Below are 12,291 nucleotides of genomic sequence, written 5' to 3' on the forward strand. Positions count from 1 at the left end.
AGACGGCCGGGCTGGGAACAGGTGGCGGAACCCTCCGGTTCTCCTGCGGACTCACACGTGGAACCCCCGCTTCAGAGGCCGGCGTCCGGGGTATTGGAACACTACAAATAGCGAGGGGTCTTCACTCCTGTCGAGTGTGCACCCCCCTCCCGCTCCCATGTAAGCAAATCGGGGATGACCAGAAACGTCTCGATTTCCGACAACTTGCGTTAACCCCAGGAGAGAGCAACACGTCGCAGAACAGCCCCCCCCCCGTAGAATCACTCAAATGTCCGTGAGGATTTTCGCTTTAGACTGCCAGGTAATGTGCGGCCCCCCGTTATGTTCAAGGGGGTCAGAGCGGGTGATTCAATGCCCCAGATCTGCGGTGTTGGGTCTCTCCAGTCCCGTGACGTCTGCCTGGAGGATCCACAGACCTTTCCAGTGATAGAAACTCCACCGACGCGTTTCGCTTTTCTGGATTCTCGCTGAGTCTCTCCTCCTCTGACCTGGCGCGTTCTGCAAGACAGTAACGTGTCCACCGCACCGAGGGTCCTCCTCGCTACCCGATGCGCCGCCGCAGCCTCGGCACAACCGGTAATAACTGTGGGTGGAAGACCAGGGACCCCCCGCGTCTCTCTCTCTCCCCTGCAGGACATGGTTAAAGTGCCAAGGAGTGAACGAAAGATCTTCGATGTGATGAGGGTGACGGGGTGGAGCGGCTGCTTACACCAGGTGTCTCTGGGGGGGTAAAATAGAGAAAGGTACATTTACCATTAAATCAGAGGAGTCAGAACCCTACTGTGTGACCCTAAAAAATCTGCCCATTCGCCCCAGAACCCTGCGACCGGGGTAAAAACCTTTAGAATCCGCAAATTCACCCCAAAACGCTCAAACTAGGGTAAAAACGCTGAGATTCTGCCTATTAACCCCGAGACTCGGAGACTGTGGTAAGAACTCTGTACTGGGACTTTCCAGAGCAAAATCTAGAACTTCGATACAATTCACGCAGCAAATTTACCCGTTTCTGAAAGAAAATCGATTCAATTGGCTAATCCGTCTCTTTGCCAGAATGAAGCCAGTTCTCAATACACGTTTAACAGTTGGAGCGCACCGGTGATTAATTATTCCTCCTCACTAAATCTTCATAATTAAAAAAACGGAAATCGCTGCAAATTCAATCTGCAGTAACTAAAGCAGTGTAGCCCCCCCTCAATGAAAAACGCTTATTTATGTAAAAAATGATTTCACCTAAAGAGAAAAAAAAGCAACTTCCAGAGCTGCAATAAACTTCTCCATCTGTACCCTGTTGCTTAAAGCAGCCAATCACTGTCCAGAAAGCACTCCCATTGAAATCAGAGGGGGCGCTTTCTGCACATACATTGGGGGGGATTTCATTAGAGCTTTTGAAACTCTCGTGAGGCCGCTTGCTGGCAGTGAGTATACTGTGCATGCGCACAGGTGAGCAGGACATGTGCACAGGTGAGCAGGACATACGCACAGCAGAACACGTCCCCTGCAAACCTAGAGGCTGGGGGATGGGGACACAGAGCTAATACATAGGTGGGCTTCTGATGGATCAGGCGTTAACAATTATTCATTTAAAGGGCCGCTCAGCTGTTGAGTGAATTTGTGCGGATTTAATGTCCCTTTAATAGTTTTTTTAAACAATACTGCCACCCGGTGGTCACGCGCGTTACTGCAGAGACCAATCCGCAGAGCGTAAAAACGACCTGTTTTCGTTATTCCGCAGAGGGTAAGATTGTTATAACGTTACGCCGCAGCCCCCATGAACACTTTGATGCATAGGATAGCTGTGTGGCCCCTTTAAACTTTTGTAACGTCCTCGGCAGAATCTCCCCCACTCCCCGTATGCAGTTACCCCTTTTAGCTGGACACATCTCCATGCACGGGAGTCAGCGCCAGTTCTCGCTTAAATCCTGCAGATGGGGGGCTATTGAGATCCCCCCAGTGCATATGCTCGGAAAGCACTCCCATTCATTTTAATAGGAGCACCTTCCTGCCACTGATTGGCTGCTTCAAGCTTTCAAAGGGGAACATGAGCCAAAAAAATAAATACTGCACCCCCCCGCCAACATTTCATGTGTCTGGTGTTGGGGGCTTAAGGGGCCAATATGGGCGCTGCAATGGCAACAGCACAGACCTCCATTCACCCCCCCCCCCCCCCGGCCAGTCAGGGTAGATCAGGCTGCCCACAAATGCGGGACAATGGGGCAACTACCTGGGACGGCAGGACAATCCCCAAAAATCAGGACCGTCCTGGTAATGGAGAACACCTTGAGCCGTACCTTGTGTTTAGGGCATCGTAAGGAGAAATTCTCTTCGTTTAATAAGCAACCTAAAAGAGAGAAAATTCACATTTTTTACACCAAATCCATTTAAACGATTATTCGCGCAGATGTCGCCGCTTATTTAAATGCCCACGTGACGCCGGGGAAATATTCCCCAAATTAACAGCACGGGGGCCGTACCTGGACAGGATTATTTTAATGAGTTAGCTGGAGATATTCCCGTCTTTTCATTTTTTTTCCAGGCAAGAATTCATTTGAAATTCAAAACGGGGGGAGAAAGAAAAAGCGCCTTCGCCGCGTCTCGTTATCAATTCGCGTTCCTCATTTGAATAATTACCCGGCACCTTTTTTTTCGCACCTAATGATTTAAGGAATCGGAATTATTTGTAACAGAGAGTCGGATTCCGGAGCGTCGGAGAAAAGTCACGAGAGGGGAATTTATTTTTTTCCTTTTGCTGAAATATTTTTTTTTTTGCACGACTTGCAAATAATGTGAGACGCGGCTTTTCCTTTACTCTCCGCGTTACATAAAAATGATTGTCTTAAAAAGGATAATTCCAGCAAATTAACGTCATTTTAATACTCTGAATAAACCGAGACTCTTCCAGCAGATCGGCCCCATTCGGCCCCCGTCTAGTCGCCCGTTTCTCCTGCTGTAAAGACTCAAACCTTAATCAGTCGTTGATTCAGGAGCCTTATGTCTATCCCATGCATGTTTAATACCCTCACTGTATTACCCTCTACCACTTCTGCTGGGAGGCTGTTCCATTTATCTACCACCCTCTCAGTGGTCTGCGTTTTACGTGACGCTCCACCTCAGAGCCGCGCTCCCTGCTTCGGTGTGCATTACCTAGTAACGCTGATGTCATTTATTCCCGCCATTAATTAATTCCCCCCTCATTGCCTTTCCATGTGGAGGAAACGCCAACGAATGTTCTGGCAACTGAAAAAATGTCGACCGTAGCCCGGGTTCAAGATATTAAAAGCCCTCGAGTGCCGCAGCCTTCCTCCTCTCTGTGCCGATCCCTAACCGGTCCACGGGGGCGAAATGCGTCGGTACCAGCTTAACTCTTTGGGCGCCAGAACCAACGCGTCATCAGAAGGAAAAGCCAATTATGAGTACGGACTCGATTCATCCCTTTATTCTGATTGGTCCATATATCTGCGTTATTAATATATATATAATGATGTGGGTCACTCACCTGACTCCGTTGCGCATGTGTAGTGGTAACTCTGCGCGCATCCCTTGTGGCTGCACCCCACCGTGGCTCCCGGCTTCTGACATTTGGGGCAGAGCTGCGGGGCAAGAGCGCGAGGTTAGTGATAGTAACAAAAAACCAATAAATAATAACTGTAGTTTGGGGTAGCCGTATTAGTCCAGTGTATACGAATGCAGAAAAACAGAATGTTGCAGAATCTTGTAATACCTTTTTTATTGGACTAACAGTATTTAAAATAATAGACGAGCTTTCGGGAGTCCTTGACTTGACAAAGGGAGGACTCCCGAAAGCTCGTCTATTATTTTAAATACTGTTAGTCCAATAAAAAAGGTATTACAAGATTCTGCAACATTCTGTTTTTCTGCATTAATAAATAATAATAAATATATGGAAAAAGCGGGGCTCGCGGGATGTCAGTTCGCTACTCCAACCGCGGAGCGCTCAGGACCCTGGGTGGGTTACCGCGTGACGTCACCAGCGGCCCCCGCAGCCAGGAACCCCCGCTGTGCATTCATGATTCACACAAACGGCAAGAATTTGGGTGCAAACGGCAACGACTCCGGTAACCAAGATGTAAGCTCACAAGATCTCTGCTCTCAGTAAATAAATATTTAGTAGAGATTTGTGTAATTTGTGATTATTGAAACTGATAAATATTAGTTTATTTTTTTATTCATATTTATAAACTACGCATTAATGAATAATATTCTCTAATATTTATAAATCCTTCTTATAGCAAAATGTCAAACATCTGACGCCCCCCCCCGTACAGTATATATATACAGTATATGTATATACACGTGTCGTGAGGATAAGGGGTTCCAGGCGTGGACGTGTTAAAAAACATAATATATCAAATTTCATGCTTTTTATTCTACGGTTTTGGACGTTTTTGGTAAAATAGAGCCGCTTTGTGAGGTTTGTGCAGGAACGGGTCTGACCGAAGGTCCTCGGCTCTCCCGGGGTTGGCGTACGAGGCATGCTTTGCGTTATACGAGAATTGTAGAGCGTGAGAAGGTGGGGAGGAATAAGTCAATTTCTCGAGCGGCTGGGAGTCGGTGGAATTGATTCTGCTGATTTCACCAAAAACTCGCAGCCCTGGCTTTCCGGAAATAAGTCGCCAGCTGAGCCAGCAGTGAGCGGCCTCCACGGCCCCTGCATTAAAAACCATTTAACCGGCACTAAAGCCCTTCATCTGCCAGACGTCCCGCACTGAATAAACTCGCTATTTACTTTGGCCACCGGCCCCCTGAACTCTCAGGGTTTCTGCCCCAGTCTCAGGGTCTCCAGGGCAGATTCTGGGGGTCACACAGTCTGACTCCTTCCTATTCCCCCCCGCTGTGATTATATATAAGTTGGTGCTTTTGCTCCCGGTATGTTATGGTTGATATCCCTGCTTGAATGCAGGTGACTGAATTAAGTGTATCTTTAAGTACCTACAAGTCAAGGTTTCCATGACGACCGGTATTAGAGCCATTTGGGTAACACATTTGTCGCTGCATAGAATCTTCACCATGTGCCATTAAAGGGTTAATAATTCAAGAGTCTCAGGGTCAGCTCATTTACATAGTTTGGCCCCATGCCCCCCTTTCCTCCCCTGATGCCCCTCTCTTCTCTCCCCTAATGCCCCTCCCCTCTTGATGCCCCTCTCTTCTACCCCAATCCCCCTCCCCTCTTGATGCCCCTCTCTTCTACCCCAATCCCCCTCCCTTCTCCTCTAATGCCCCTCTTTCCTTCCCTGATGCCCCTCTTTCCTAGGAGCTCATGTTGGCTGGGTGACCAGAGAGGGACACTTGGCAGATACTCCGTGTTCGGGGGGTTTGTGGTAAATATGGTGGTCACCAGAAGAAAAATATTGGGGAAAATAAACTGCCTGCTAGAATTATTCTTCCCGCCAAAAATACCAAATTAACATCAACCATAACGCTTGTATCAAGGGAAGCATCGATGGAGCATGGAAAGGTCCTGGACATTTTAGTTTTATCTCTTATAACAACCCAACGGCTTTGACTTTTCATATTTAACACCCGGGGGGGGGCTTTACTCAACAGATAACTCCCACAATGCTCAGCCAAACTACGCTCAACCCCGTTTAAGATGCTGGAGGATTTTTCAAGCCAAACGTACTTCATGAAAGACCCGGCATGCAACGTCCCTCGCTCCCAGGAGTAAGCACTCACCCCTGTGGATGCCATCTGTATGGCCTCGTGGATGCCGTATAGTTTCCCGGCTACCAGGTAAACTCCGCTGGTCCACACCGCGCACGCCTCGTGTACCCAATGCTCCTGAGTCTCTGGGGCGGGGTCCAGGGGCGGGGGAGGCTCGGCCGTCTTGCTGCACTGATGCCTCCTCGGCTTCTCGGCCTCCATCACCTCGGCCTTTTTGCTGCAGCAGTAACAGGAGGGCAGCTTCCTCAGCGGCCCGCGGGCGCTCGAGCGCAGGTTGCTGCTCTTGACCGAGTCAGCGGCTCCACCGTCGACGCAAGGCGTCCTTCCACTCCCTGCTGGCCAAACCACGTCCGGGACCCTGGCGGACTTCTCTAGCAAGCTGTCCTCCGTCTTCAGCCTCTCCTTTGGCCTGACTTTCTTGTTGGGGAGGCTGTCCATCGGGTAGTAGGGCCCGCACAGGTCTCCTAAGTCTTTATAGTTGGCCGGACACCTACAAAGGCAGCAGACGTGGCAGCCTGAGCTTACCGACTTGCACACCAGGGGCCCCAGCTGCATCCTGGAGGAGCCCGGCAGAGATCCTTGGCTGGCAAAGGATACATTGGGAGGCACAGAATACGTGGCGCGTCTCTCCTTTATGAGTCTCGCTTCCTCGCCTATAGTGTTGATCACGGTGCAAGTCGTAGCGAATTCATTCCTTCTCTCGACTTGGACATATGGGGTGAAGTGTCGGATTCTACTCTCGGCCCTCGCGGGCTTAGTAGACACATACCGAAGCTTGATTTCGGGTTCTTTGGGGCTAATGAGGGGGGCATTCCTTCCCTTCGCCCTTCGCTTACTCCCAGCGGCTTGGTTTGTGGACTTGCTGCGTGGAGGACACTTGCGCTGTCTCTTAGTATAGCCGTTGAGAGCCGGGTGCTTGTTCTTTTTCCTAGTCTGGGTCTGGACTAGAATTTCCTCAGACCCATCGGCCAGTATGGGGCTGTCGTTGAGCTCCGGCTGCTTGTATTGGGTGGATCTGTGTTTGTCACTTATAAAGCCAACGTCCGACGAGGCCTTGTCTCGAGATGTAAGGAGAACAGAAGAAGGAGCTCCCACCGGTTTCTTGGCCGCACCTTTGGTGGTGCTTAATACAGTCTTGGACCTTCCTCTTCTGATCCTTTTCTTTGGAACCGAGCTCAGGTTATTGACACAGCTGCCCTCGTGTTCTGCCACCATGCGCGTGTCCACCTCACCAAGCAGGGAATTCGTGGTCACCTTACTGTGGAACGGCTTTCCCTTCAAGGCCTTGTTCTTCGGTCCTCTGCAGTTGAAAGCATGGATTTCCGGATCGGGTTTCGGAAGTTCGTTCTGGGTCATGTCATGCTCCAGCATCACCGTTTCCGAGTTGACCGAAACTATGCTGGAATCCCTCAGGTCCCTTCCGTGCAGAAGAGCATTTAGGGGAGTGCTGCCAGGTGACCCGTTATTGTGTGGCCCTAAGCTAGCTACCCCTTGCTTCTTTTGGTTTGGGGAAGTTATTTTTTGCACAATTGCCTCGAGCTTTAGACCCCTACCCTTTCTGGGTGGCAGTACTTTGGTTTTCATGGCTCCAGCGTACGGTGACCTTGAAGCCATCTTTAAACAAACCTCGGGAGTTACTCTTGAAGAAGAACTGTTAATGATGACCTTACACTTCTTCTTTGTTGCCATGCTGAGCTTGACTTTTTCCTTCTTCGCTGGCTTAATTTTTTTGAATAATTTCGGGGCAACTTCAGTCTTTTCCTCTTTCACATTTTTGCCGCGCAAGATTACGTTTCTTTTTTTGGCCGGCACAGGAGATATGAAGCTCGGCTTCCTCTTCAGGGGGTGTACGGCGCGCTCAGCCGTCTTGCCGTTGATCCCGGTGCTCGCCTTCGAAAGTTTCATCCTCTTCCGTACTTTGGGCACGAGCTTGAAGGTGTCGGACAGGGTGCAATTGTTGGCAATGATTTTCTTCAACGACGCGCGTTTTTTCAACACAAGGCTCATTCCCCGCTTTCCTTTCCTCCTTTTCGTCTGGAAGAGCTCCTGTTTCTTGCTCCGGGACCTTAGTATCATTGACCTCTCATCCTTTATGATGTTCATACCGTTTTCTTTCACTTTCTGAGCACCGGGGAGGCTGTTGGGTGGCTTGCCTTGGAGAATGAAATTGTTTTGGTCGATAGGGGCAGTCACCATCTTCACGGCATTTTTCCCTCCTCTTCTCCCTGGCTTAAACGGAGCCCTCTGCTTCACACCGAAAGCACCTCTTTTAGTGAGTTTCTCGGGATGTGGCGTCTTCAGCCCCACCACAGGGACGTATGTTTGGGGTTCCACCTTTGCGATTGAGGAGCGGGTACACATTCTAGCAGGCGTTCCCGCTGGCACTGGAACTTTGGCCACTGGATCAAGAGATATTGCTTTGCCACCTTCTTTCTTAATCTCATCTGCTGCAGCATCAGCCTCGTTGGCTTGGGTTTGATAGCCTCCAGAAGCCTCAACAGATTCTGATATTCTGCATTGGCCCCTTTCACCGCAGAGCAGCTCCCTCTCCATCTCCTCTTCCATTTTCTGACTATCGGGCACTTTAAAGTCTCCTTCTGCCTCCTGAAGCGTTGAAGGCTCAGTCGAGTTACCCGCTGTGTCATCTTTATTTTTCTCTACGTCTCCCCCCGTTTTAATATGAGAGAGCGTAGATTCAAACCAGCTCTTCACTTTGCACTCCGTGCCCACAGCGGGACCAAGCAAAATGATCGAGTGGTCAGAAAGTTGAGATGAAGGCACTGAATTTTCCTTCTCCTCCATGCTGGGGTTTACCACAGACTCCGGGGTATTGACGGAAGAAAAGGCTTCCACGTCTCTTAAAGGTTTCGGCGTGGAGGCCTCGTATATGAAAGACTTTCTGTCTGAAAAGTCACACAAAGAGGAGTAGTCTTCTGGTTCAAGAGCGGACTCTTTATGGGACGGTAAGTCCGGGATATCATTAAATTCATCCTCGGTGTAACAGTCCCTCGTGTCTTCCAACCACTTCTCGTCGTCGCCTTTGGCGTCATTTGCGTAGGGTAAGTCCTCTCCTCCGTCTTTGTTAAACTCTTCTCCGGAATCATTCTCGAGAGGGGTCTCCACGTCGGGAACATCAAGCTGGCAATTAATCTTGCTGTCTTTGGTCTGAAACATGCCTTTCTGCAGATCCGAGGAGCGTAACGTCAATTCAATGTCCTTCCACCTCAGGCAAGACTCAGACACGTTCTTGTCTGGCCAGTCGAAGGGATGAGTCGTCTTGGAGCAGGTGGTGTTTGCGATCGTATTAGAAAATTTGGTGCAACTTGCACTGGAGGTGGCAGTTCTAATGTTGTTTTCCGAGCTGAAGCTTCCAGAGTTTTCAGTCGTCTCGGTGACTTTGGATGGAACCACAGGAAATTCCTCCTTCTTGTAGTACTTTTCGTCAAAGTCCTTGTGGTTGGTCATTTGCGCCTTGTCTGGGATGTTCTTCAAAGCGTCTGGAAACTGTCCTACAGCACCTTGGTCGGACCAAGTGTTTTTCACCCCGGACTCCACGCAGGAAGTGTGGTTTTCCAAACTGAACGGTGACTTGGGGGAATTGTTGCTATTATTCAAAGCAGGCGAATCGACCCAAGCTTTCTCCGCTTTCTCGTTATCGATGGCATCCTGCAAAGCGATGATTTCCGTGGACAGCTCCTCATGGGACAGCGCGTTCACCAACAAGTGTGGGCACTCTCTCTCGCTGCTCACCAGCTTGGCAAAAGTCTCTAGGGGCAGGTTGGCATGGATACTTTGGAAGGAATCGTCAGACTTGGTGGACATGTTGTCTGGAGAAGTCACAGAACATGTAGAAATTGATTCTGGTTTCATCTTGGAGTTGTTTGCCCTACCCGGGCTTCGGCTTGGACCACAGTACAAGTAAGTCCTTTCCAGCTGGTCTTCTGAGCCACTCAGGTAGTCTGCATCTTGAATCTCAGTTTGCACAGACTGCGGGGTACCTGAAGAGTAAGTATTGTTCTCGGGACTGCAATGCTGTCCTTTCATTTGTTCCGGAGTCCTGGGAGAAGCCTTCAGTCCTTTCTTTTGGGGGATTCCGGTCTTGGACATCAGGAGCTGCTGCACCGTGTTGGAGATGTTCTCCACTTGGGTGGTCAGGGCAGTGAGGCTCTGCAGGCTGAGGTCAGAAAGCAGGGTCTCGGGAATTTTGTCATTCTGTATATTTTTAGTCTGAGAGTCCGGGCTGGAGGTGCCTGTGGGTGATGGATTAAGAAGCGGCATGTAGTGACTGTGCTCGTTGATACCCATTGGAAATGTACCGGCACTGTGCTGTTGCTGGTTATACTGGAAGTTCTCAAGGTTTGGCATTAGAGGAGATGGTGTAGAACTGTATGACGGGGACCTTCCCACCGAGCGGCCCGGGGAATGGTTAGAACTAGGACTGAATGCTTGGTAATACTGTTCTGTAGTCCTGTTCGGAGTTTCCGATTGGCAGTAGGCCTGGCCTTGTTGATTGTAATGTTGGTATTTGGCCATATTTTGGTAATGCAAAGTCTCTTGGTTGTGGTGGCGTTGAGGCTGCTCGTAAGAACCCATCCTGGATGACTGGTAAGCATGCATGGCCTGCACCCGCTGGTTGGTGCCCGCCATGGCACGTTCATGGGGCGGGTTGGAGGGAGCAGTGCAGCTCTTGAAGGAGTGCGACACCTGGCTGCCCCCCGGCACAGACGAGTAGGTGGAAGCGGTGGGAAAACTCTGGTTGAAGTGGGAAGATTGGTTGAAAGAAAGGGGAGAAGACGGCACGTCGTTTTGGACCTTCTGCCTGGGCAACTTGGCGTAGGGGAGGGACGTTTGCTGTGGATGGTGCAGATTGTGGGAACGAAACTGCATTTGACCAGTTTGATCTTGATACCCCCTGCCTTCCCTGGGTATCTTCTTGATAAGGCCTCCCTCGTACTTTGTGCCTGCCAAAGTCTGAGACTGTCCCCAGTTCTGGAGCCCATCTTCCCCGGGATATTGTCCACTGTATGCACTCCCCTCCGGGAAGCTTGCGAAAGACACCCGGCCTTGGAGCTGCTGTACATTCATGTGCTTGTCGCCCCGAGGATACTTCTCCCCCGCGCCGTCCTCGTAGCCTTGGTAAGATGTCTGGACATAATAGCCTTTGGTCACCTGCCTCTGACGCTCGCAGTTGGGCCCCGGTTGACTTTGATGCCTGTAATTCTCCAGGCGTGAGGAGTCCTGAGAAGCTGATTGGCAGTTCTGCTGGTTGCCGTGGAAACCACACCTTTCCCGAAACGACTGCATGACTCGCTCTTGTTATCTGTCGGGAAAAAAAAAAAAAGAGAAAAATAAAAAACAGGAAAGAATCAGATCCGCGGCTTTTATGAGAGTTTCTGTTCTAATCCTATTAACTCTTAAGCGCCTGGAGCCACGAAGCCCAAACCCTCGTAGTGTTTGCCGTTAACCCCCCGAGTGCCAGACATACAGAATTTAGAATTCTTTATGTTATTATTGGATTGTGGTGTTTCCTGCCAATCTAAATATATTTATTCTATCAAGCTTCAATCTGGAGCCTTCTCACCAATAAGGGTCTCAAAACGACGACGAGACGTGGTCCCTTTCACCCCAAATATTCTCCTTACACCTCCGTCTCCCATTGGGTAATTTGGATCACGTGACGAGGGACCACGGAGGTATCCCACGTTAGAAACGAGCGCTCAGTAGGCCAAGGAGCAAAATAACTCCATATTATCAAACAATGCGTGTCCCAGCTTCCCCCAGTATGGCCTCCGCGGCCTGCGCAGCCTCCGCCATGACGTGGCCCGTCTGTAGAGGGCAGCCTTGTCCCAGATACAACGTCAGACATATCTCCCGCTATCCCAATCATCACGCGCGCCAGATGGGTAAATTGCAGACTCCTTGCGCTCCTTTCTGATTGGTAACGGCCTCACCCTTACCCTCCCCATTGTTAAGAGCTGCTTTGTTATCGATCCCACATAAGCCCTGAATCTGTTTTCATTAGCGTACTGTAGGAGGTGGTAGGTAAGTGGAAGAGCCTCCCAGCAGAAGTGGTAGAGGGTAATACAGTGAGGGGATTAAACATGCATGGGATAGACATACGGCTCCTGAATCTAAGACGGGACCAACGACTGATTAAGGTTTAAGTGTTTACAGCAGGAGAAACGGGCGACTAGACGGGGGCCGGATAGGGCCGATCTGCCGGCAGATTCTATACTATCATGTAATATGTATATGAACGTGGAGGAGGCAATATCTGCATATTAGTCTTCTAAACCAGACCGCGGTGCGGCCAATCAGAGACGAGCTTCTCGGAAATTCTATCTCCCATTGGCTCCATGCGTTCCACCAGTTTAAGGCTTCAGTAACTGGTACCCCCCCCCGTGTGATATGCACATATCGTATCCGCAGACAGACGCATAACGAGGCTCCTATAGGCGCGCGCAGCGTGGCCGGTGTCATCTGTGCACCCGAGTCCCTCATTAGCCGAGGTTGCCCAGCACTTCCTCCTCCAGACAGCGATGCCCCCGATCGGCCCCGTCCTCCCTCCCTCCCATCCACTCCGTCAGATGGCTCCCTCCCCGCGACGATCCG

General features: G+C 50.2%; 1 protein-coding gene across 1 annotated transcript; it reads right to left on the bottom strand.

The window, feature by feature from the left end:
- Nucleotides 1-362: 362 nt before the first annotated feature.
- On the bottom strand, nt 363-10,990 carry RAI1 (retinoic acid induced 1). The gene is made up of 4 exons (XM_053471653.1): nt 5,692-10,990; nt 3,494-3,587; nt 2,289-2,338; nt 363-720 (listed from the first exon to the last, which is right to left on the bottom strand). The coding sequence occupies exons 1-4, from the start codon at nt 10,981-10,983 to the stop codon at nt 706-708; spliced, it is 5,451 nt and encodes a 1,816-aa protein (XP_053327628.1). The 5' UTR covers nt 10,984-10,990; the 3' UTR covers nt 363-705.
- Between the last annotated feature and the right edge of the window lie 1,301 nt (nt 10,991-12,291).

This window comes from Spea bombifrons, chromosome 7, assembly GCF_027358695.1.
Source record: "Spea bombifrons isolate aSpeBom1 chromosome 7, aSpeBom1.2.pri, whole genome shotgun sequence".
NCBI classification, from domain to species: Eukaryota; Metazoa; Chordata; class Amphibia; order Anura; family Pelobatidae; genus Spea; species Spea bombifrons.